We start from the raw sequence: 25,889 nt of genomic DNA, 5'->3' as shown, positions 1-25,889 counted from the left end.
TCGTAGTTCAACAAATTTTAGTTTTTACTTTTTACATCAAATTTTGATAAAAAAATTTTTTTTTTGATAAATTAGTCTCTATTATTTAATAAACACATATAACAGAGAATATAATTAATTGATCTTTTCTATGTATAATATTAATGTACGGATTTTGAGTATAATTAAAAGATATTTATACAATGTGTATAATTGACTGCTTATTTGGCCCAATATGAATTAAAAATAAAAATTATCCACGAAATAATAAATTTAAAAACTCTTCAATTATTTTACATCAAATTTCAAATTTTAAATTTTTAAAAAATTCAGTTAGTTATTTAAAAAAAATAACCATATGAAATTCTCCAATACTCTCTTCTTTTTCAACCGGCGGCCATCCCACCTTCATCAATAATCATCCCATTTCACCGTCACTACTTGGCTTGCCACACGCCACTGACCTTTAATAAAAATAACCATACACTTATGAATAAAAATAATCATCCGCATACTTAATGAATTGAACATCTAACATATTTTAATTATATATAACTAAACTCAATCTAATCAAAATATACCTACTAAAATGACTATCCTAAATTGACCATTAAAATAGAAGAAGATGAATAAAGAGAAGAAACTATTATTGTGGTGAAACATAATTTTGAATGACTAATCATGACAAAAGCGGCATTGTTGTGAAGCATATGGCTCAAATCATGAAAGAAGCTAACCATGCTTGAATCCAAAAAAGAAGAAGAGCATGGTGGTATCATCGGTGAGAAGAGGCTTGAAGGAATAAGAGAAAGCGAAGCCGGTTCGGAAAAGAGGCACGAAAACAGCGGCAGTAACTGAGCGTCGGAGGGCGAGGCGCATCGGGCTGATCGGCGGAGGTGAGGACGGTGTCGGTGGGAGGATAGGCGGCCTCGGTATGGCCGGCGAGAAATTCAGTGATGCGAGGTGAAAACGGAGAAGATGACGGTGAGTTTTGGACGTGTATCGGAAGTTACGGTAAGATTAGAAATAACCATACATAGTAGGGTGTTATCGGTTCGGTTTGGTTCGGTTTTGGACCAAAAACCAACCGAACCGATATGTTCGGTTCCTACAAACACACAATCGTTCGGTTTGTTATTTTTTCAATAATCGAACCGAACCGAACCAACAGCGGTTTGGTTCGGTCGGTTTTTTTGGTTTTTAATTTTAATGAGCAAAATATGAATCACAATAATTAGAGGTTCAAAATAGTTAATAAACTGAAATAATAAGAGTAAAACATTGAAATGGTTAGGGGTTGGAGATTTTTGTTGTTAGGTTAAAGGTTAAAATGGTTAAAATATTGAAATAGATGCATATCTTCGGTTCGGTTTGGTTCGGTTCGATTTCTATCGAGCCAACCGAACTGATCGGTTTTAAAAAAAACCAAAAAAAATCGATTTTTTTTCGGTTTTCAAATTAGTTGTTGTAATTTTCAGTTCGGTTTACGATAATTTTCGATCCGGTTCGGTAACTTACACTCTTAGTACATAGTGTGAAACCGTGAATGAATTTTTTTTGTAACTAACTGTGAATGAATTTAAATACTAATCTTAATTTTCAAATTTTAAAATTTAAAATTAAATAATTAATTAATGATCTAATTTTTAATTTTAATTTTATTTTTTTAATTCATTGTACACAATTAATATTGGTTCATTCCAATACTTTCCCTTAAAAAAAATAACAAAATTTAAAAATAAGCCAGAAAAACAAAAGTGCCTGACAGAATTATCCTTGAATATCAGGGCTTCAAAGCTTTCCCCCTTCACTTTCTTCTCGCACTCTCTCTCTCTCAGACACTTCACCATGGATTTGCTCTCACTTTCAGCTTCTAACCCTTCAACTTCTTCTCTCTCGCTCTCTCGTTCTCCCTTCCGTACCCTCTTTCCAAAGCCACCCATTTCTTCGTTTAACCCCAAAACCCATTTTCCCCAATCTTCAACCACCGTAACCCCACTCCGTTGCCACCTCACCGCCGCTTCCCCTGCACCGTCCAAAGCTGCAAACTTTGGGTCCCAAACGCGAAAACCTGGTATCACTTTTCAGCTCTCGTCGCCCCAAACGCCGGCCACGGCCTTGAGAGGTGCCGAGAGCGACGTGATGGGTCTGTTGTTGAGAGAGAGGATCGTGTTCTTGGGCAGCAGCATCGATGACTTCGTTGCTGACGCCGTTATGAGTCAGTTGTTGCTGTTGGATGCTCAGGACCCAACCAAAGATATTAGGCTCTTCATCAATTCCCCTGGTGGTTCTCTCAGGTGATTTTTTTAAACTTCTCTTACTTTCAAATTGCATAAAGAAGTTTTGCAATGAGTTTCAGTTCATGTGGTCACCGTTTATATGGTTTAGCTGAGTTGAGTTAAGAGTGTTTGATGGTGGTTTTGAATTTAGAATTATTGTTCTTATGATGTACATTAGAGTAATGCTGTTCCAACTTTGGGGTTGATTTATAGTTCCAATGAAATTCACAGTCATATAGTTTCATTGACTAGATTAGCTGTGTTCTGATGCTCAATGTTTGATGATTTCGAATCAAGGATTATACTTCATGAAGGTCTAGGTTATTGCAATTTGTTTGAAGTGAATTTGTCTTAAGTATTAACTATTTCAGTAATGTCAAGCTGCATTTAGGTTCATGGGTTGTAGTATGTAAAAGACTTGGACAGAGAGTTTTTGTTTTCGTGATTTATGCTGCGAAATGGCAATGTGCAAGTCATTTACAGGAATTACAATTTGTATGCATATTATTCTGATTATAGCATTGGAGGCATAATTGCAATGTTGCTAATTTAGAATTTGAAGATAGAACCCCCCACCTCCTTCTTTTTTCCTTGTCTACTGTTTTGCATTAATAGTTTAGAGCCTTTTGCAGTTTTGCTTCTGGTTCGACTGAAGCTTTCTGGGGTTTAGAATAACTCTATTACATCCGCTACTTGCATTTATCAGCCCTCTCACCCAGATGACACTTTCCCTAGGCATGTAACAACCCATCTTGCTATATCATTTTTTTAGGGTTGAGTGCTCCACAGTAGCTGGCATTAAAAGTTAAAACTATGACTTGGAAATAAACACAGGTATAAACAAATAACATGATAATCAATGGACGGCTTTGGTTTTTTTTCCCCTCAAAGGTTCCTTTGGCTTGCAAAATTTTTAAACTGTTTAAATAGGTGCATTTGGAGGTTCAAATGGAAATTGTACCAAACAATTGAGGAAAATAACAAGGGAAAGACAACTACAGCCACTTGAAGTTTGTATCTTTCTTATGTGGATTTGACATAGACATTGGAAAAGAGTTGTGTTCCATATGGATAAAGAGAGACAGGTTAGAGATTTTAGACAATTGAGCAGGCTTTAGCTATAAATTTGGCCTTGAACAATTTAGTTTCAAGAATCAATAGTGATTTGTTGATACTCCTTCATTAGTCCAAGTTTCCTCTCATTTCCATCATATTAATATCTATTATCTAGTTTGTGATTTTTAGTAACTTAGTATACAACTTTACATCAGGGCCTTCAAACTCGTTTTCTAGTTTTTGGTCAAAAAACTTGTTACCCATTTTTTGCATTGCCTCCTTGTGGTTTGAAGGAAAGGTGTAACTTTGAGCTCCTGCGTTAGTATATTCGTTAATCATTATGACTATATCACCATGCTTTCTAATGGAATTAGCTCACAATCAAATCAGCCCCTGATTGCACCTTGAATTCTCCATATGTTTTGTAAAAGATGCGAGTCCATTATTGCCCAAAATAGGCCAAATTCTCTGAGTACTTCCCCCTACAAGATATCTTTAACATCTCAAACTTCGGCTTTAGTCAATTTTAAGACTAGAGATTTGGATTCTTTGTTGCAGAGAGATAGGAGGCCTCCACTCAGATGAAGTGTTTCTTTTTCTTCCCTTCTTAGGTTTGGTTTGGTAAAGTTTTTACTTTTTGAAAGTAGCTCATGAAAGCTGTCTTTTAAAAGACAACTTTTTAAAAGCTGCAGCACTTACGTTTTGGTAAAATCAAATTAAAGATGACTTTTAATAAGTATAAGCACCACAATTGTGTTTGGTAAAACAGTTTTTAAAACTTAAAAAATTATAATAAACATGTTTATAATTATAACGAAGAATAATTTCTTTTTTCAAATTTTTTAAAATTTTATATAATATTTTAAAATAAAATAATTTTAAAATAAAAAATTATTTATATATTGGCTCACCTTTATAGATCACAAAAAATGGGACACATATCTCAAATAAATTACTCTTATAATTGTATATCTATATTTACATATGTATATACATGTTGTTATTATAATTTTGATTAATATTCATGCAAGGAAAATTTTATGATTGGTTTTCATAAACCAAGTCAACCTCTTCACAATTCAAAGAACAGATAAAAAACAAATAAACATCATAGATCTACTGAAAAAATATAAAAACAATGCACAAAAAAATAATATAAATAGATAGAAGTTCATACCTAATATGTGATCGAGATGTATTTGTGTTGAAATTTGTGAAGATTATGTTGAAAAATAAAAAATATATGAAGACTGTGTTAGAATTTGTGAAGGTTAGGATGAGAAGTTAGAAATAAGGATTTCAATGGCAATATAATAGCGGGAAATATGTGTAGAAAAATAAATAAAATTTGATAAGCACAAGCCAGCTTTAAAAAGCTCCCGCATAGGTGCTTTCAAAAGCACTCCTAACTTTTAAAAGCCGCAAGTATAAGCACTTGAACTTTTTAAGAGCACAAGCACCTCTTGAAAAAGTTTTACCAAACCAAGCCTTAGTTAACATGTCTTTTACTTTTTTGAAACACAATGATTTTTTTGATTTCAGAAGATCATGGCTGTCATTCTTTGACTTTCCCTTTTGTATTGTATAGTTTGACGCTGATTAAACCAAGATGTACATGTTCTCGCCCATGTTGTTTCTAAGTAGTGACAACATATTGGTTATGCGTGCTGTTGGGAAATTAGGAAATGAGGAATCAGTGTTTAATTGTTTTTCAATGCAATATTTTGTTGAGTTTGATGTCATTTTCCACCGCTAATTTGGTTTTCATGATATCATTTATTTAGTGCTACGATGGCTATCTATGATGCCGTACAGCTTGTGAGGGCTGATGTTTCCACAGTTGCACTCGGAATCGCAGCATCAACTGCGTCCATCATCCTCGGTGGCGGCACCAAAGGCAAGCGCCTTGCTATGCCAAACACACGAATTATGATTCATCAGCCTCTTGGAGGTGCCAGCGGACAAGCTATAGATGTAGAGATTCAGGCAAAAGAAGTTATGCACAACAAGAACAACGTCACAAGAATTATTTCAAGCTTCACCGGTCGCTCATTCGAACAAGTCCAGAAAGACATTGATAGGGATAGGTACATGTCTCCAATTGAAGCAGTTGAGTATGGAATCATTGATGGTGTAATAGATAGAGATAGAATTATTCCTCTGATGCCAGTTCCAGAAAGGGTGAAATCAACACTGAATTATGAAGAAATAAGTAAAGACCCTAAGAAATTCCTGAACCCAGACATCCCTGATGATGAGATATACTAAGGTTTATCATGTTACAATTACTGGTACATCATTACATCTTCAAAACTTAAAAAGTTTCTCTTTTGGTTATAGCAGTTTACAACATTTTGGCTTAACGATTAGGATTGTTATGATTGCCACTTTTTGGTTGTTAAGAATTGTAATCTAATTATTGGGAAATTTGTTATTTGATGTTTATTCATCTTGTTTATTGTTATAAAGCTCTTATTGTTCAATTCTCATTTTATTTTATTTACTTTTTACTCTCTTGGTTCTTATTTATTTGTTACCGTCAATTTTTATTGCATCATTGAATCAATATATCTAAGTATAATCATATTTAGATACATCGATTTAAGAATGTACTAAAGAGGACCAGTGAGAGATAGATAAGAACAAATAGAGGAATGAGCTTTCAATGTTGAGGATTGGATTTGTTGGTACCATTGCATAACTATGATTAGGAAGTTTGTTGTTTGTTTAAAACTAAGAATTTTGTAATGTGAACCTATTTCTATACTAATAAAATGAGAGACTTATTTTCAAAGTTGGTGTAGAATTTAATAAGAATAATGTTATATATCCAAGTCTTTTCGTTAATCAAGTCTAACTAAGTTGGTCTAAAACAAGTTATATTAAGGGGAAAAAACGATATTTGATTCTGCCTATAATTTAGGTGATTTGAATTAAGCAAAAACGTGAGATCAGCTAAGACCGGCTACCCCTTTGTCTTGTTTGGTAAGGTCTTGCTGCATAAATCTAGGCTTTTTTGGGTTTATTGTCAATATTAATATGAAATTCAAAATTATTATGTGTATATTATATATTTGTATATAAATAGATGTGTTATTTAATTTATTTTCAATGTGTATTTTATATTTTAATATATGTTATATTAGCGATTGATTTTGATATACACTTTACATAATTGTATTAAATTTAATTAGTTAAGGGGAAAGGGCTTGGAATATTTTAGTAATTTTACTTATTTAAATCTCCATTTCTATTTTAAACCAAATAAGATACTAGAACGTAACTCAGTTTTATACACTTTACACCAAATATAATAAAAAATTAATTTTCTATCTTTCAATTTTTATCTTTGAGTTATGTCTTTCAATCTTCCATCCAAACACTACATAAACATTCATGTGCCAAGGGATTTAGTAGTCTGCCAATAGTTGTGGGTACCCTGAAAGAAAAAAGAATTTAGAAAATACAATTTGGGTTATTAAAAAGATATTAGTATTATACTGATATCTGTAATAAAGGGTATAGCATAAGAAAATTGTTATAAATATAGAATATTCTATTAACTTATAGTACATGGTTAGATGAATTATGAATTTTATTTAAAACAAATTCATATGTTACCCAAAAATAAATAAAATATCACATCAATTGTCTATACTTAATATAGAAATATTTTACTGTAAATAAACTAATGATGAAGCATGAACTTTCTATGATAATGATAGACACTGTTTCATAAGTCACCAATCAAACAAAATATGCTGCCGACTAATTAGCAACACTATTGAATTTTGATTAGTGAACTAATAATTAAATAATTAAAACCGTGTTATTGACTCTCAGTGCTTCTAATTTTAAATGCTAAAAAGAGCAACATTGTCTTCTCTGCTGTTGAAAATAAATTGGCCAAGCATGAGGAATGTACCATAATATTCCCTCTAATTATGCCGTTTCATAATTTGACTCTTAATTTTCAAAGTTCAAAGTTCAAACCAACATTTTTAAAAAATAATATAAGTCAATTTGTTTCTTGCTCTATTTAATTTTATGTCTGAATGATGTGTAACATATTACATACTCCCTTATATGATTCATTCTATTTTCCTCGATCCTCTCTCATCAAAGTAAGTTTCATAAACAGTTGACTCATAACGAAGATTTCAAAGGTTAAGTTTGACAGGAATCCACAAGATTGAATATTGTCTTAAGATACAAAAATGTATTTGGAACTGAAAATATGTACAAAATATAATATAATTTTGCAACGTATACACACACAAAAAAATTATGAATTGGTAATCATATAGAAATATATAGTTATAATAATAACAATAATAATAATAATAATAAAGTCTTATCTCATTAGATAGAATTAATTAACTATATGAATCAAACAATATCATTGAATTCTATATATATATATATATATATATATTATGTTCTTCGTACATGATTTTTATAGATTTTCTTCTATCTTTCACCATATATATGTCTATTTTTTATCAACTATTCTAACCAGATGTTTTATTGATCTCCTGTTAAATTTCAAACCATCTCAGAAGAAATTCTATTTTTTTTTTCAATAATAAACGCAGCTCCAAGTTTTTCTCTTGTATCCTCCTTACTTATTTTGTCCAACATATTTGATATTTCCAAAAAAAATATTTTGTTCTTGTAAACAATTTTGATTATCCGTCTTGTACATTTGATTATTTTATTATGGTATATTTGATTATTCTTGTGACTGATTATGGACTTGTTTGAGTGAGCTTTTAAGAAAAGATTTTTTTTCGAGTTATCTTTTTTTAAAAGATTTTATAGAGAAGTAAAAGTAATTTTATATTTGGATATCTCATGTAAAAAGGTCTTTTTATCTATCAATTATGTTGGGTATAATAATATAGAAGTACTTTTTTGTTTATTTATTACATAAAAAATATATTTTTTTTAAGAAAAAAAGATCTTTTAAAAAAAGATGTAAATTACAGCTTCTCAAAAAAGATCTTTTTTTATTTTACTAGTGCTTTTACTTTTACTATTAAAAATTTGCCAAACACATTAAAAAATAAAAAAAAGATCTTTTTTCATTGAAAAAAGATCTTTTTTTTAAGAAAAATACGTGAATTAATATGTATAATCAATTATACTATGTGTATACTAAGACTCAGTCACCAAATTAATTATCTTAATAAAATATATATTAAAATATAAAATATATATTAAAAATAAGTTAAACAATACATATATTTATACACAAATATATGATGATTGATTTAAAAATTTATATATATTAATGTGCATATAATATTTTTTATGTAAAATTAAACTCAAAATAAAATAATTGATTTTATAACTAATTTTAGTGTATAAAAAGCATTTTTTTTATTCTTATATTGTATATCTTTCTTGTGTTTACTACACAAATTTTGTGCATTTTGTATACTTCCCTCAAGTGGTGATGATAGACGACAAAAGAAAAGCAATAATAAGAGAGTAAGATAGAAAGTTTTTTCTCTGTATTATTTTCATTTCTTTTATTATCTCTCTATATTTTGTGTCATTTTGTAAGACTACCAAATATTATTTTATGTTAGATTTCCTTTTCTTAAATTAATGTACTGGATCTATTTTTTTTTTAATTAAGAAATGTGCTAAAAACTAACAGTATCAGATTTGCCAATGGTAAAATATATACTAAAGGGGTATATAGATAGAAAATGTTGCAATTGCTATCAAGGTTGAAATAGTATATTGATTAGTTTGCCTGCAAAAATTGCATGATTAGGTGATGTGGTGTGCATAACCATGTCTTCTTCTTCTTGTTCCAACTAATTATAATTATATGTAACCAAATAGTTAGTTGTTTAGTTGTTTTAAACCTTTAATATGATTCCACAAGTGTTGATGCATTACACTACTATATATTTTAATTAATATTTTTAATAATAATGTTGATGCAGGAGGAACTGATCCCAGAAGAGGTAACTAGCTATAGCTTTACTAGGACTATTTGGAAGAGGTTGGTTCCGCCTAAAATGGAACTGTTTGTCTGGTTCGTTCTAATAGAAAGAGTGAATACAAAAGACAGGTTGAGCCGGTTTATAATCATAAGTCAGGACGATACTACTTGTATTCTTTGTAACAATGAGGTGGAAGATGTACATCGCTTGTTTCTAGGATGTGTATTTACTTGGCAGGTGTGGAGTGTGTGGATTTCAGCCTTTGGCCGACGATGGTCTTTTCCGGAATCGATGAAAGAACACTTTTTTAGTTGGACAGAAGAACCGAAGAGGTTGGAAGAACGTAATCACCGATTGAGGTGCTTCTGCGCGATCGAGTGGAGCGGTGGAGATCCCTTCAGTTGTTGATGGCTATGCCGGAGATGACATGGGACGGATTTGTTGTTTGTTTCTAGTTTGGATGACTTTGGTTGCTCCACTACTATTGTATTGAGCTGATTGTTTTCAAAAAAAAAATTTTTTATCAAAAATAAGAGATTCAAACTCGTAACCTCTTAAATGAGTATGAGAAGACTATGTCATTTGAGCTATTATTCATTGACTTAATAATCTAATAATAATCTAATAATAATCTTTCGACAGTAGTATTATGTATGTTTTAATTAACTACTCGTCAGTATCTAATATTCAATTATATTTCTATTATATGAAAAATTGAGAATGAAAAAAAAATCACTTCATAAGGATATGTATATAAATTTAATTCAAAATTTTAAGATAATAAATTAATAAATTTTTTATCTTATAAATTTTTTATTTTTTATTTTTTTTTAATGTAAGACCAATTTTATATATTCCTCGCACTTACACATTAACCAATTCAGTAATATATACTTAATCCGTTTAATTTCTATTGCAAAACCAATGCTGTTAGAAACATAGAATAGAATAGGAACTTTGATCCACATACAATATTAGTGCTTGTTTTCTCACTTTCCAATTTTGATTTAGGGAAATTGGATAGTAACGAAAAAAGGAATGATGTACAAATTATGGGTGTAATAATAAGTAATAATAACATACATGCCTCTTGAGTTAAATAAAAAATTTATTTTTTAACTAAAAGCTAATAACAAAAGAATGTAATTTGTTCAAGAATAATAATGTAGCCTGCACCGATGTCTTCGTATTGAATATTGGATAATAATAATGCTTGAGAAAAAAAAAATCAGTTAAAATAGTTTAAATTTCTCTTATTCAGTATTTATTAATTATTATAATTAATAAATATTAAATAAAATAAATTTATTTTTTTCTCTAATATTATTCTAAAAATGCATCTTGAGATACCCAAATAATTTTTCTAAGGTCTCTCTCCCTCTCTCTCTATCTAATCCTATCACCAAAGTAATGATAATTGCATTTCCATGGCACGTATATGCGTTGTTGTGGGCAACAAATCACCATTCATTACTTTATTATTGTTATGTAGTCAGCACTTGCGCTATAAATTAAGGAAACTACATAGTAATGTTTAACAAGTGTTTTATGCTTTTTTAAAGTATAAGTTCATTTTTCTTTAAAAGGCGTTTAAAAGTTAGGAGTATTTCTAAAAAAAATATTTATAAAGATGTTTTTCGAAGTTATAATTAAAAGTCTAATATGTGTTTATACGTAATGATTGCTTGAAATTCAAACTATGACTTCTTTAAGATTCACGTGATTACTCATTTTAGTTTCTAAAATTTAAAATTATCTATATTGGTCTTTTAGATTCAAGTTCGGACACCAATGTGATCTCTCGACTATTTTCGACGATGATAAGACAAACGAAGTACTAAGATAACACCCTTCCTATCACGCTGGATACTGCAACGGCTAACTGACGTGGCGAGAGTTGAATTTGTATCCAATTTAGTCCTTGAAACCCTAATTATCTTATTATTTATCTGAGTTATAATGACAAAGTTTTAACAAAGAGGGACTAAATTGGATACAAATACAACCCTCGCCATATCAACTAGCCGTTAGAGCGTCCAACGTGATAGGAAGAGGGTCATCTCAGCACTCTATTTGCTAATCATCACTGGAAAGAGTCGAAGAACCATATTGGTGCCCAAATTTAAATCTGGAGAACCAATATAGGTAATTTAAATTTCGGAGACCGAAATGAATAATCCCATGAATCTCAGGGACCAAAACGAGGATTTAGTCAAAGCATGCAATTAGAAAGTGTTGTGCACATAGTAATTTATGATAAAAACACAAGTGCAGTCGACTTCACGTGAAGTTGATAGCTGAAAGTCGTTAGATGATTTAACTGACTTGACTATATTTTTATTTAACAGCTCTCAACTATCAACTTCACGTAAAGTCGACTGCACCTGAGTTTTCACTGTAATTTATTAGTCAATAATAATTTTTAATAGAATTTCAATTCATAAAATTGAGTTTGTTTTTGAAAATAAAATAAGACAAGAAATTGAGAACAAGATTTAAAAAATAGAATATAATGAATATCTATTTCAATTTTCTATTCCTATAAATAAATAAATGTAGCCTAACAAATTAGTCCTTCATTTGTGGAGAATACACTAAAAAATTAAAAGAAAATTATGAAATTAAAGGAAGAAAAAAGCTTGATATTGAATAGAAGAGATTTGATGGAGATGAGATTAAGGAAAGTTGCTTGCAGTCCTAAGCCAACAATGAAAACGGCATCTCAACAGCTTCTTTATTATAAAATTTCAACCAATGAAGTTCTTCAATGTCACTCTCATTCTCCCATCACCCAATACCACCCACCTTAGTCACTAATTTTTGTTAATTAATTTGTTCAAATTGTCATTAAACTAATGCAACTATTCTCTTTGCTTCACCCAAAAGCTGAAATCTTTTCTCACTTTTAATCCTGCCCCTTAAAATCCCATTTTCAACGCGCCTTCTAAACCGTTGACGCACTCACATTAACCGCCGCAAGTTGTTTTATTTTTTATTTTTTATAATTTTCTGCTTTCATTGCATAGAAGAGACAAATGAATGAAACAGAATCTTATGGAGTCATTTTTTCATTGTTAGTGAAAGCATATTTATATACAGTAATGCCTGTCATTGACCAAAGTAAATACTAGATACCGAGTTCTAATGAAGTTTTTTTTTTATATAAAATATATTATTGTATTCCAAGTTGATTGAAGTTTCACTAAGACCTGTTCATGTGCTGTAACTTGTATGTTAGTTGTTATGCATGAAGGGTGTATGTAAAAATTCCTGAACTAAAACTGATCAACTCTTTTTCTTTTTTTCTCCCTTCTTTTTCTTAAAAGGGAAATTGCTAGTTTGACAAAGTTCAAAGATTGAGTTTGTGGGGTTCAATTTTATAGTGTGTGAAGTAATGTCACAAAGTTTTGAAACATACTATTCCTTCACTTGGTTTTTGGAGTTGTGTTAGTGTGATAACACAGAACTCATATAGGAATCTTTCTTTCTGAAACTTGTTAAGTGCTAATTAGACAAGCTTTGAGTTGGAAAAAAAAGTATTAAAGTAGTTACTTCAAGTGGTTGACCTTGAGGAAGAAGAAACTACCATCACCATGGAAATGGAAGGGAGGGGATTCTCTGGCTTGTACAAGAACACAAGTGATGAGTTGTTCCTCAAGACTGTGATTGAGAGCCCTATTGGAATGCCAGTTCCGACCATGGAGACGTTGGGATTCAAGAATGTTTCTCAAAGCTTTCGCGTCGACAGCGAGGAGCTCTTCAAACGCTGGCTAACTAATGGAGAGGCAAGATTGCTATATATCATCACATTTTGATCATGTTTCTTGTGTTGCTTCTGTTCTGTTTTGTCTCAGAGCAGAGCAGAAAATTTCCATGATGGCAGTTTTGTTTGACATACACATCTTTCAAAATGAATTCCTGAACTCTATATCTTTTACTTGAGTACACATGATCACACATACTACTTCATTGATCTTTGCCGCCAATACCCAAATTATTCCTACTTCCGAGTTCCGAGAGTCCGACTAATTTGGCTCGAGAGTTGTGCCTGCCGCTCCTAATACCATATTTCACACTTTTCTGGATTTCACCAGCATAGCTTAGATTTCCTGAGTTTCTACCAAGAACTCAGTTTTCTGCATTACTTAATGACATTTAGATATACAATTTGGTTCTATCTAGAACATTGTTATGTCAAGGTTGGATTAACAAGAAGCAGCAATTAAAATTAAACAACAAAGTTCCCTGTATCTCAAGAATATGTTCCTCTGAGTTGACTGCACTTTTTACTCTTTTTACTTATTATTACTGCAATATGGTCTGCAAATACACAATATTAAGGCTTGTAATTAGTTTTGTTGGCGATGATATCAATGCCATGTAGTGATCCTTTTGAGTGTGGAGTTTGTAATTGGATATTGCTTATACCTACACTTTGCTGCATTTATATTTTCTATTATTTAACACCTTTGTTTTTCTTATCAGGTTTATAATTCATCAAGCATGGGACTTAACAGGCGATTATCAAAGAGGTATGCTAATATGAAGATACACTTCCACAAAAGTATTAAGTGGTTTAGTTTCCAATAATCTCTGTATGCTGATAATTGTGACTTTCCTTCATAATATTTTCTTTTCTTTTCTTTTGTTTATTATATGAGGCATACGTCCTGATTTTATATATTGTTTTGACATTGCGACTCTCTTTTAACTGCAGGGTGTCCACAGAACTTGCCAATGTGTCTAATCAGCAGCATGTTGGTGTAATTTCAGAAGAAAGAAGCAATGACAAACCATATGTACAAACTAATAACCCTTTATCCAATGATGTTTCAGGTGACTTTAATTTTCCAGTCAGGTAATTACTTCTGTTTTCCTCAAACAACCTATACTCATTAAATCTATGCTGCAATTTGTCTTGTAACCTTTATATTAATCTGTTTGACTAAGAAATTTCAATTTTCTTCAGAGATCCTGCAGATAGAGAACTGCAACCTGGTAACTTGTTCCTGGCCAAGGTATGTTTACATCATGTATCAAAATCTCAGCTGAAGTCATTATTCAATTAATATTCTTAGCCATTTGAAGTCTCATTGTTAAATGCAGGCATGGTTTCTTAGTGATCAAAGAATGACTAGGAGCCGGTCATCCGAATTGAGGAGGAGGTATACTGAAATGCAAAATGCGCAGGCAGCACAAAGTATCGAATCTATGTGCATGATGCCTCAACATGTTGATGGTATTGACACTATGAAACAAGAAGCAGCAAATTTAAATGGTATTGATTATCACTCGATGTATGAGCTTCCAAACCAGCAGCGATCATTCATGACTCCATCCAACTCATCTTCATCTACCTTCAAGACACTTCAATTCGGTGACGCAGATAAAGTTTCATCTTCTGTCAGCATACTAAAAGACACTCTGCAACGCAAGAGAGCCGAGAAGGAAGCCGCAGATAAAAGCCTAAATGGAATCTTTTGTCCTCAAGAACCTGTTTTCCAAACTAGTTTTCTTGAAGGACAAGAAAATTGGAGTCATCAGAAGCCAGTGAATGTTCAAGCTATGTCCAATGGCCAAGTTGATCACGGAGTCCTGCAAACGCTCGAAGGATCGATGAACTTTGTTATGGATAGCTTTGCTAATCAGACAAACCAAATGTATATAGGGACAGCTTCACAAGAACCTTCTCAAAGTGAATCCTCTGCTGCTGCACCTGTTGTCTCCTCTGGTTTAGATGCTTGTGAAGGTCCCAGCAATTCAAATCAAACTCTTGGCGAAAGCTCATGGAAACAAGTGGGAGTGAGTAAAAGTTCAGAGAATACTCAAAATAAAGTCAAAGGTATAAGTTTTAACAAGGAGTATCCTAAATAATTTTTCATTCGACTTCCTTCATCATGTTCGTGTTGTTTGATATCAAAAATAAACTAAATCAGTTCATTGCGGAAGCTCTTTTATTTGAAAACTGATCCACCAAAAGAAGTGACTACAATGTACTAACTAGGAGTCCACACCATTATTATGTCCAATTTATAATTTGCATTCAAATGCTATTTTAGCTCAGAACTCGGAATATAATATTTTTTGATTATTTGGTTTTCAATCAGTATAGAATGTTTTTTACATTATTTGGTTTTTTTTTAACAAATGTCCATCTTTTTCCCCGTTAAACTACAATTGTGTTTTGTGGACGTGCAGGTTTCAGAGAACAGATAATGGATAATCTCAAAGATGATCGGAAGGTATAGCATACTCTTTCATATCGTAACTTACTTCGATAGAATTATGGTTTCAACAAGAGTTAATATTTATATCATTTTTCCTTTAAATCTTGTTAAATTGTGCAGAGGAGAAGTCTAGACAGATATGGATCTGTATCATCAGCAGTCTCAGGTAGCCATTTATTTTTAGATTACCATGTTAATGACTACTTCTTTAGATTCTACTTTCTACAATGTCATATGCATTTGGATAATTATAAATCCATGGATCTTAAATTCTTAATATAACAAAATATACTAGTTAGATGCTCGAGGTAATGTTAACGAATATTAAATATTGGAAATAAGATTTACCATGTGAAATTCTAACTTATGCTAAGACAGAGATTTTATGTCCAAACCACAACTCACACAATTGCTTAATCATTTTGACATGATTGTCTGGATCACATGATGGGAACTATAGAGAAAATGATGAAAAAATGATTGAGTTGAAATTATGGCTTTTTGTTTGACTCTCTCTTATATCTCAAACTAAATGGTTGTGCAGAGGAAAAAGTAGACACTACAAAAAAGCGCAGGGTGGAACGTTCAAGGAAGTATGTAGATCAATCCTTAGAAACACATATAATGGAGTTTCTTCCTATCTCATATTGTATTCGATACCTGTTTCATTTGTAAAGCCATGTTCTTGTGATGCAGAATGGCTGAGGCAAAGGAAAGAAACTTAACACCATCAGTTCCCTCGGACATGCAAGCTGTCTTGAAGCGGTGCGAGACCCTTGAAAAGGAAGTCCGGTCGCTAAAACTTAATCTGTCCTTCATGAATAGGTAATCAAAGAAAAACAAAGTTTAGCACCTACTAAGATAGTAAGATGAAACATACATTATAGAATCACTTGAATTTTCATTCTTTATTTTCCTACTACCTGTTAAACTTAGTAAGCAAATTGTATATACATGAATTGATATATTGATCATACGCTGCGAATTTTCAGGAAGGATTCTGAACAGACAAAACAGATAGAAGACCTTCAGAAGCAGAACGAAGAGTTGGCAGACGAAAAAGAGCGCCTCCTAGAAGAGATTGAAAGAATGTTATCAGAAAATGGAAAAATCTAATGCTTATGTATCTCATCATAGTTAAGTTATGGGGGACAGTTTAGGCCTACCCCTGATAAATAGTGAACCTCTGAAATCTATTTGCAAAATATTCCGTAAATCTCATATTGATTTTGTAACTTGTAAAATCTAACTGTTATTTGAGATTTGAGAAGTGCAGATTAGGATATCATATTGCTAATGAATTTGGTGAACTAGAACATGGATCTAATGTACTTATAAAGCTTAGCATGATTTAGGGTTGTAAGAAATGTGCAAATGCTAGTAGGCTATATATAACAAGTGTTTGGCCTTCGGATTCCATCTAGCATTGATTTTTGCTTCTTGAGTATTCTTTGCCTGAATCAGTTTTAGACTCAAAAAATACACGAATTCTTAATTGAATTGTGTTATGTTGTATATATAAAATATTAAGTATTTCATCAACTAACACCAAGCATAATTAAGAAAAACAAGGGAAATTGATCCTCACATTTAATTTTCACTTGAAAATGTTAAATATGATATTTAACTACACAATCACAAAACATGTGATACAAAGAGACTCTTATGAGAAATCACACTTAATTTTGTCGCATAAATTAAATTGAGAAGATTCATTTCTTAAAATATGGTAGCTCCATTCAGTTTTCATACAAAAATGATTCCTAACAACTTTTATCAATTCAAGCCATAAACTTGAGTGAACAAGAGTGTAATCTAATTCAACCACGAACTTAAATTTGTTATTTCCGAATACTATGGCGGAACAAGACCTTTCATTCAAATCAAACTATTACATCTTTAATTTTCACTCATACTATACATAACTATATGAAGCAGCCGCTTACTTTTCATGGGACAAGAATGTCACCTTCTACAATTATAATGTTACAATTAAAAGGCATCGCACTTGTCAAAATTAAGTGCTATGATCTATGGATGCTGAAAATATCCATTAGACCAAGCCTCTTCCCATATTCAACAGCTAACCAAGCTACAAAGGATAAGTATGCCAAAAGAAAACATGCCCGCTTGATGAAAACAGCATTGACTCGTCGAGACAATATCCATGATGTAAAACACCGATATGTTTTAGATAGTAGTAGTTGTAGGAACCTAAAAAAGGTTATAGAGATCAAAGAAGTTGAGAACCCAGCCACAAGACCGGCTATGGTTTCCCATTTCCAATACTTGTTCCTTATCCTACCGGAAAACCACGAGCGCACCATCTCCGTGGCCCTGATAGAAGATTCATGCATAACACAAATGATAACATCATAAAAATATATTTATAAATTATAGTTTTCAAAAGTACAGGTGGATACGGCTTGCTAACTCAACCATATGGTGATGCAAAAATATCTCTATGGACGGTAACTTTATCTTCAGAATTATAGACTTTACCATAAGAATTCATTTTATATGTCAAAAATTCCTATCTAAGGCAATGCCACACCTATTTATGTGATCATAAAACCTCTTGGCACAAAAATGACAACTATAATGTTATACACTCTCTACAAACACATTTTAATTATGTCTAACAATTTAGATCATAGCAAATAAGCAATAAAATATTTGGTTTGGCATAGAAATAATGTAAAGTACTCACATATTAGAATATAGTTTAATCTTCTCAAGAGCAGACTGCCCATCTGCCTGGCAACTGAAAAGGTTATCTTGATCAAAACGCACTTTAGATACACCAGATGTGTACCAACAATCATAAGTTTCGTTGACCTAAGAGGAGGAAGAGAAAATATAAATGATATTGTAATACTATAGAGCTAACCTAAATCGTGATAATTGTTAACTATTATTATTTATGACACTTCTAAGAAACGTTCACATAATCAAAAATGTTATCGAAGACCACAGGTTGGGATTCCAACCTTAAATTTGTATTGTGTCAACCATGCAGCACCAAAATTAGGCCTGCAATAAAGAGGAAGGGCCTCATTTGGAGCCTCTGCAAATGCAACTTGTATCTGACCTGAAAAGTGATCTTTATACTCCACCTGAAACAGTGTAAGGAAAATTATTTAAAACCCCCCAAAACAATTATCACTTGCTCTTTAATAATCACAATCATCAGACGATAAACCATGGATAAGCTATACATGCTGCATGTGCGCTCGAGCGTGTGCACACATGATATAAATATACTGATTATTACATCTCAAAAAACAATAATTTGTCACTGAGACGAAAATAAATAACCACCGAATGGACGATTGGCAGCAATTCATAATAACCTGGAATACTGAAGCCCAATAGTAATCAAATCTACAGCGATATTTGCTCCTTTCAAAATGATGAAATACATCTTTTGCTTTATAATTTAACAATCCAAGTTCGCAAATCTTGGATGACCTAAGATCAACACCTGTAGTAAAAAATGGTAACAGCAGACACAATGTGATGAGAACTAAAATATGCCATCAATATGACATTTCTTCACAAGGCTTCAAACTAAATCACTATTGTGAATCAAAATAATACCAGAACTGAAAAAACATAAACCAAAGCAATGATTAGCACAAAAAATATCTATAAGGTGCAACACTAGTTTAAAGCATTTAATTCACTTCCTTCGCAACCAAATTATTATATACTGAAAGAGACAACATACATGAGAACATCTTTTCCATGAAGAACACATAAATGAGTGATATTGTCTACCTAAACTGATAAGGACTATTATGCCCTGATATGCAGACCTCAAAAGTTAGAACGTCAACAGACTCAACATTTCCATGACCCAACACCAACAATAACAAATGCCTTAGTTCTTGCCTTTGCCACTAAGTAACCCAATTGTGATCAAAATGTCTACAATTCAAAACTAGCATTTCCCACAACAATTTCAGACTTTCACTTTCTTATAAAGATAAATAAATAACTAAAATGAACAAGTAGAGCAGCTAAGTGAATTCAATATTTTGTTAAATTAAGCATTCACTAAACTCCCTTTTACTTGAACAACTCCCACCTTTCAATACCTTAACCACACTACTGACTGAGCTAAATTCTACAATCCCAAAAAAGCAAGGAAATTTTTTTTTTGTTTTTCTAATTTGAGCAAATGAACGTGAGTTTGGGAAGTGATTGAATAAGAACGAAGCAAACCTCTGGAGACAATTTTGCACTGTGATGGGAGAGAAATGGGGCTAGGGATTGAGAAATCGTCGAAAACCACCAACAACAACCCTACCAGAAACGGAATCGAGAAGAGCGCCATCAAGGGGAGTGCAATTGCCAGAGCCAACCGCAGCACGGAAAGCCAAACGGGGATTTTATTGGGAACTTCATCGTGCGGCTCAGACGAAGGATCCATCAATAATTATGATGATAAAGAAATCTAAAAGAGAAGGGCTGTTAGGGGTTTAAGGCCTTAAGTGACGGATATGACGGCGGAGCCGGAGTCCGGAACCATTTATCTGGTCATCGGAGCAAAGGTGAGAAGAATAAGAAAGAGAAGATTTTTTTTTTTGGGGGTCAAGGTGTAAGAGAAGACAAAACCCCGTTGGATGAGTGTTACCACTGTTACGGTCATGGTCAAAAACTCCAACAAAGAACAGGTATTTTTTATTTTTATTTTTATTTTTAAATTTTGTAAGAATTTATTGAAAATAGAATATAAGAATATTTTTTATGGTCAACCATGAATTTTATTTGATTTTTTGTTCAATTATTAATAATAGATAAATTAATAATTTTTTAAGTTTATTTTATGATTTTAATTCAATAATTAAAAATGATTTTTAAATGTTTTAATATCTTAATTTTTAAACACTATTCTTATTCACAAATTAACAAAATGCATAATTTAAGCAAATGAGCATAAAATCTGAAGAAAAGTAACTCACTTTTAGTGCTAATTAAATTAATCATTAACATAATTATTAAGATTTAAGAATTGTATAACAGACTTTCAACTGTAAACTTGACTTTAATCTAATGAATTGCAAATGTGACGGCAGATTACATGACAAAAACTCAAAAACTGCCGTGTAAATGTAATATAATACTTCTTATACAGTGTGATTGTTACTCTAGCAAAATTTGATTGATTTTTAGCAGAAAATAATCAAAATATGTCCTTTTTTTAATTTTTTTCCTGTGTATTTCTTTTGTCTTTAATCACAAAAAAACAAAAAATTTATCATTAACATAATTGTTCGGTCTACTTTCTCATGAACCTTTGTTGCTTATCATCAGCAACGGAATTACGACGGCAAGTCTTTTGAGGGAATTTTTATTTTTAATATTAAAGTGATAGTGGTGTTTTTTTGAAAATGTGGATTGTTGGGTTGTTATATTCAAATGTGGAATTGTTTAATTAGAGGAGTAAAAATCGGACCATCTGATTTATTAGAGATACAGAAATCAGACCGCCTAATTTTTAGAGGTACATAAATCAAACCGTCCGATTTGTAGATGTACAGAAATCAGACCGTTCGATTTTTGAGAAGTACACAAATCAGACCGTCCAATTCGCGTTAAAAAAAATAAAAAAATTTAAAGTACAGACCCTCCAATTTGTGTACTTTTCACCGTTTTAAAAAACACACAAAATTATAATATTAAGCTATATCTACAGTTCTACCCTCCTACTTTGATAACAAAAAAAATTAGCCCCTTTTGAGGTTCTAATTTTTTTTTTTGTTATATATTATTTGTAACTGACTCATGGTGGCAGCACCTAGCTAGCAGCTACCTTGCCATTTTGGCGCTTCCCTTTAAATTCATGCTTCGACCCTCTCTTGTCTCCGATTTCTGACTCTGATCGAATGGCTGTTCAACTCACCCCATCGGCGATAACCACAATTTGCTCGAACCATTTCAGTTCGATTGAGAATCTGAAGCCGGTTTTGCAAGTAATCCACGTGAAGCTTTTCCCGTCGCAGGACAGGTACTGCTTGGTGCTCTCCGATGGCTCTCACTACCAGCAGTCTATACTCGCCACCAAGAAGAACCACTTGCTCACTTCCGGCACCTTGCAGACTGGTTCCATCATCGTCCTCACTTTGTTCACCACCTCCGTTATCCAGAACAGCACGTACGTACCTTTCGCTCTTCTCGCTTAATTTCCTTCCTTTTTTTTTCCTTTTCTTTATTCAGTTTTTAGGGTTTTGATTTTGTTGAACGTGCTGGTGACCTTAGCTGTGTTGCTTAATCAAATTTGAATAATTTAGGATTGCTGTATGTGTTATACTAAGGGATGAGCGGATGAATGTGATTATTTATATGATCAATTTATTTAAGCTAACATTCTTATTTGAAACGTATAAGTGAGAAAATCTCGCGGAAATTGAATCAAACAGAAGATAGACAAGTGGCGAGAGATAGGGAAAGACATGGAAAGACATACATGAGATGGTCAATTGAAGTATGAGTACAGTGTGAATGGTTTGGTATTCCTTATTTCGCTAAGGACTAATTCATCATGGATCCATGATTTAAAGCTATTTGGCTAATAGGTTGCTAGGGCGAGATCGAATTCTCGACAATTGCTTAAACTAACGAGTGAGGTGATTAGTTGTTGTCTTATTTGAAACACAAAATTGTAACATACTAACATGTTTGAAAATCAATATTTTTACCAAAAAATCAGAAGAATTAATTAAATACTTGAACGTGAAACTGTAACATATTTAAACAGTAAAATCACCAAATGCTATAAATGTTCAGAATAAACTGACTTATTCAACACTAGAAAGATTTTAAGATTTAAATCCACATTTTAGCTACCTTGAACACTAGACTGGACCTGATGGTAGCTTCTTTAGTGCTTTTGGATGTCAATATTTGTGATTGGCTGTGATTTTCACTGTAAACAGGATTATCATCATCGTTGATCTAGATGTGATACTTAAGAAATGTAATCCGATTGGAACTCCTGTGTCAGCAAATTTTGATGAATCTTATGCAAATCGAAACATGGGTTTCTGCAATCCTGAATCTCAGGCTTCAATAAGCCCCTTTCAAAATTCATATGTTCATCAACCTCAGCCCATGCATCAACAGCCAATGAAGTATGTCACTGGAAATCAATCCCTAAAAAGGAAACGTTCTACAATAGAGTTTCTTCCTATCTAGTATTCTATTGACTATTGGGTTGCTTCTGTTGCAGAATGCCCGAGGCAAAGGAAAATTTCACACCATCAGTTTGCTTGGATATTCAAGCTGTCTGGAAGCGGTGTGAAACCGTTGAAAAGGAAGTTCAATCATTAAAAGATAGTTTGTCCCTCATCAACAGGTAACAAACCATATCATAGTTTAGTTCTTGCTAACATAAATCACTTGATTTGCTAATTACTTTTGTCCACCAATAACTTATAATTTGACGACATTGAATAGTTGATGTATAAAAAATTTTAACTTATCCAAGTATATTTTATGTTTGGATACCTTAAAGTTTTAGATTTTCTGATTTTATGAACTTATGAACCAAATAATTTAGATTAAAAAGCAAACAATGGTATGTTTCATATGGCTGGTCCACAAGAACCATAACAGACGGATCTAGTAACTATTAATGCTATTTCCTACCAGCCTAATACCATATCACACGATGTATGCATGAATTGATTGATATAATAATCATTTATGTTATGAATTTTCAGGAAGGATTCAGAACAAAGAAAGCAGATAGAAGACCTTCGGAAGCAGAATGCAGAGTTGGCAGGCGAGAAACAGCGACTCCTACAAGCGATTCAAGGAATTTTGTCGGATAATCGAAGGATCTAATTTTCGGTATTACTGCATGTCAAACTCAGTATATCTGAAATCTATTGTTGGAGAAAAATAGACATATTTGTAGCATTTTTTGTTATTTTTTGTTATATTATGGTAGATGATTTAGTCATTAAATTTTGGTATGCATTTTTTTTTTAACCAAAGATAGAGAAACTATAACTCATTGGTTTGGTATACATCTATTTAATATAATTCTTTTGGTATATTTTCATAGATTTAAGATCGTCTAAAGGGAGAAAATTGGTAAAGTGGTAAAGTAAAAAATTAATTATTCTTAAATTAAGATAGTGGGGGCATACATTTCATAGAAGTTACAAAATCAATGGCGGTTATTAACCTTTCGGTTTATTACTTTACCAACTTCCTTACTTTAGAAGATTTAAATTCTTTAAGGCTGTGTTTGTTTATAGACACGGAACATTGAAATACAAAATTATATTTGGTAGATAAGACATGGATAAAAACATTATGTCCAGAGACATAAATTATTGTATTTTGTATTCAATTATGACAAGAACGATCAGAAATACGAACAAGAGACACAATATATTTTTTATATTTTCTTTCATTATTTTTATTAATTTTTCATAATTATAACTTTTATTATTTATATGTTTCTTTCTAAATTTTTGAATAAAAAAATGAGAATAAATTATAATTTTTTAATTTATTCTAGTTTATTACTTAACAAAATATAAATATTCTAATTTTTGTATTTGTATTTTTTATATCTTATTTTCAGCGTATTATTTTGTCCTGTTGCAAGGACCAAATGCAACCTAAATGTTGTGTGTCCTTTTCTTTTAGAAATAATATTTTTATTTAGTTATTTTTATCATATTCAATTATTCACTGTTATACTTAAAAATGAAAAATATACTAAAAAAGTAGTGTAAATAATGCAATTCATAAAAGTAACTCACAATAATATTATTTCATAATAAAATAATATAGTTCGACTATAAAATAGTGACATTTTGATTAATAATTAAATAAGTTTCATTAAATCCAAAATAAATATACTTGTCACTTTTTTACTGTTTTTTTTTTTTACAAAGTTTGATTAAGCCTAAAATAATTTGCATCTTTTTCTTTTTTTAATTTTAGATTAATATTACACGTCTAAGTTTTTTAATAAATCAAGTCTAACAGTTAAACAAATTTCATCTTTCACGTAGTCTTCTCTTTGGATTAATGAATAGGGTACATTTTTCTTCTATGTATAATAGAACGATAAAGAGTAAAGTATTATTTTTGTTCCTAATGTTTGAGATAAGTTCTAAAGTTGTCTCTAATATTTTAATCGTTCTATTTAAGTTTCTAACATTTTAAAACTGACTCAATGTTTGTCTTGCCGTTAGGAGTCTATTAACAGAATTGACGGCAGGACAAAATTGAGATGATTTTAAAACGTTAGGGACTTAAATAGAACGAAAACGTTGGGAACAAAAGTGATACATAGAAATAAATTTTAATTTTATCCTTCAATAATATCAATTTTTTACTATACAGAGTATTCAATTATTTTTTAATCATCTAAGTAAATTACACTTAATCATATTACTTTCATTTTAAATAAATTATTTTTTTTTATAATTTTACTCTTAAAGATTTTTAGTTATCATGAAATGTTTGTAGAATTATTAGTATATAAATTTGCAGAAAAGAAAAAATAATATATATACAATAAAATATAAATTATACTTTTTGTCTCTAATGTATTAAAATTCTTTAAAATTATAAAAAAATAAATTTATTTAAAATAAAAGTAATGTGATTAAATGTAATTTATTTAGATGTAATTAAAAAATAATTGAATACTATGTACAGTAAAAAATTAATATTATTGAAAGATAAAATTAAATTAAAATTTATTTTTATGCATCGTTTTTGTCCCTAATCTTTTCGTCCTATTTAAGTCTCTAATATTTTAAAATCGTCTCAATTTTGTCCCACCGTCAATTCTGTTAACGAATCCCTAACGGCAAGACAACATCGTTAGGAATAACTTTGGGACTTACCCAAACATTAGAGACAAAAACGATACCTTACTCGAACGATAAAAAAATAGTGCACAATCAATGTCAAAAAACGAGACAACTTATATTAAAAATAGAATAATAGATAGGAAGAGTTTCAAGTGTATCAAAAATACCGGTATTTCAGTTGTTTTAACTGTTGATTTAAATTATAAAAAATATATATAATATATATTAATTGAAATCAACTGTTAACATAATTGGAATACCGATGTTTTGATACACTTGAAATTTTTTTAATAGAAATTAAAACAAACTACAAGTCTTAACTGCCTTCATGATGAGCATGGTATTTTTTCATAAACAATAAACTCTTAAAAAATCGTTTATAATAATTTACTTTAATTATGTAACTCTACACTATACTAACATGTTTATTTTTTCCTTTTATTTTTTATCCAACTAAACCAAAAAAAAAAACTCTTACTTTCTTTTTCTTTTCCTCCTATTTTTTTATTTTATCCAACAAAAAAAAAAGCATTTTTCATT

At 31.2% G+C, this 25,889-nt stretch overlaps 4 protein-coding genes across 4 annotated transcripts; 3 read left to right on the top strand and 1 right to left on the bottom strand.

Moving 5' to 3' along the window:
* Nucleotides 1-1,677: 1,677 nt before the first annotated feature.
* On the top strand, nt 1,678-5,797 carry LOC112747528 (ATP-dependent Clp protease proteolytic subunit 4, chloroplastic-like). The gene is made up of 2 exons (XM_025795573.3): nt 1,678-2,276; nt 5,099-5,797. The coding sequence occupies exons 1-2, from the start codon at nt 1,828-1,830 to the stop codon at nt 5,580-5,582; spliced, it is 933 nt and encodes a 310-aa protein (XP_025651358.1). The 5' UTR covers nt 1,678-1,827; the 3' UTR covers nt 5,583-5,797.
* A 6,320-nt stretch (nt 5,798-12,117) lies between these two features.
* Nucleotides 12,118-16,918, top strand: LOC112747525 (protein CYCLOPS-like). Its single transcript, XM_025795570.3, has 10 exons — nt 12,118-13,059; nt 13,760-13,806; nt 13,992-14,132; nt 14,244-14,292; nt 14,381-15,116; nt 15,473-15,516; nt 15,622-15,667; nt 16,046-16,094; nt 16,198-16,326; nt 16,494-16,918. The coding sequence occupies exons 1-10, from the start codon at nt 12,868-12,870 to the stop codon at nt 16,615-16,617; spliced, it is 1,557 nt and encodes a 518-aa protein (XP_025651355.1). The 5' UTR covers nt 12,118-12,867; the 3' UTR covers nt 16,618-16,918.
* Nucleotides 16,919-17,184: 266 nt separating this feature from the next.
* LOC112747526 (uncharacterized) lies at nt 17,185-20,168 on the bottom strand. The gene is made up of 5 exons (XM_025795571.3): nt 19,729-20,168; nt 18,855-18,985; nt 18,492-18,617; nt 18,212-18,339; nt 17,185-17,838 (listed from the first exon to the last, which is right to left on the bottom strand). Exons 1-5 carry the CDS (start codon nt 19,934-19,936, stop codon nt 17,526-17,528), a joined length of 906 nt encoding a protein of 301 aa, XP_025651356.1. The 5' UTR covers nt 19,937-20,168; the 3' UTR covers nt 17,185-17,525.
* Nucleotides 20,169-20,181: 13 nt separating this feature from the next.
* LOC112747524 (replication protein A 70 kDa DNA-binding subunit E-like) lies at nt 20,182-23,566 on the top strand. The gene is made up of 4 exons (XM_025795569.3): nt 20,182-21,661; nt 22,443-22,637; nt 22,736-22,861; nt 23,229-23,566. The coding sequence occupies exons 1-4, from the start codon at nt 21,393-21,395 to the stop codon at nt 23,350-23,352; spliced, it is 714 nt and encodes a 237-aa protein (XP_025651354.1). The 5' UTR covers nt 20,182-21,392; the 3' UTR covers nt 23,353-23,566.
* The last annotated feature ends 2,323 nt before the right edge of the window (nt 23,567-25,889 follow it).

The sequence above is a fragment of the Arachis hypogaea genome, chromosome 15 (genome assembly GCF_003086295.3).
Source record: "Arachis hypogaea cultivar Tifrunner chromosome 15, arahy.Tifrunner.gnm2.J5K5, whole genome shotgun sequence".
In the NCBI taxonomy this organism is placed as follows: domain Eukaryota; kingdom Viridiplantae; phylum Streptophyta; class Magnoliopsida; order Fabales; family Fabaceae; genus Arachis; species Arachis hypogaea.
Note: the sequence above shows the minus strand (reverse complement) of the source record. Positions and strands in the feature narration are given on the sequence as shown.

What these genes read in the sequence shown, in the direction of transcription:
- LOC112747528 (XM_025795573.3), top strand. Translation starts at nt 1,828, where the DNA reads ATGGATTTGCTCTCACTTTCAGCTTCTAACCCTTCAACTTCTTCTCTC. An exon ending in TCCCCTGGTGGTTCTCTCAG is followed by an intron (nt 2,277 to 5,098) that starts GTGATTTTTTTA and finishes TCATTTATTTAG; the next exon opens with TGCTACGATGGCTATCTATG.
- LOC112747525 (XM_025795570.3), top strand. Translation starts at nt 12,868, where the DNA reads ATGGAAATGGAAGGGAGGGGATTCTCTGGCTTGTACAAGAACACAAGT. An exon ending in AACAGGCGATTATCAAAGAG is followed by an intron (nt 13,807 to 13,991) that starts GTATGCTAATAT and finishes TTTTAACTGCAG; the next exon opens with GGTGTCCACAGAACTTGCCA. An exon ending in ATCTCAAAGATGATCGGAAG is followed by an intron (nt 15,517 to 15,621) that starts GTATAGCATACT and finishes TAAATTGTGCAG; the next exon opens with AGGAGAAGTCTAGACAGATA.
- LOC112747526 (XM_025795571.3), bottom strand. Translation starts at nt 19,936, where the DNA reads ATGGATCCTTCGTCTGAGCCGCACGATGAAGTTCCCAATAAAATCCCC. An exon ending in GTGCAAAATTGTCTCCAGAG is followed by an intron (nt 18,986 to 19,728) that starts GTTTGCTTCGTT and finishes TTTTTACTACAG; the next exon opens with GTGTTGATCTTAGGTCATCC. An exon ending in ATTAAACTATATTCTAATAT is followed by an intron (nt 17,839 to 18,211) that starts GTGAGTACTTTA and finishes ATCTTCTATCAG; the next exon opens with GGCCACGGAGATGGTGCGCT.
- LOC112747524 (XM_025795569.3), top strand. Translation starts at nt 21,393, where the DNA reads ATGGCTGTTCAACTCACCCCATCGGCGATAACCACAATTTGCTCGAAC. An exon ending in ATGCATCAACAGCCAATGAA is followed by an intron (nt 22,638 to 22,735) that starts GTATGTCACTGG and finishes CTTCTGTTGCAG; the next exon opens with AATGCCCGAGGCAAAGGAAA. An exon ending in AGTTTGTCCCTCATCAACAG is followed by an intron (nt 22,862 to 23,228) that starts GTAACAAACCAT and finishes ATGAATTTTCAG; the next exon opens with GAAGGATTCAGAACAAAGAA.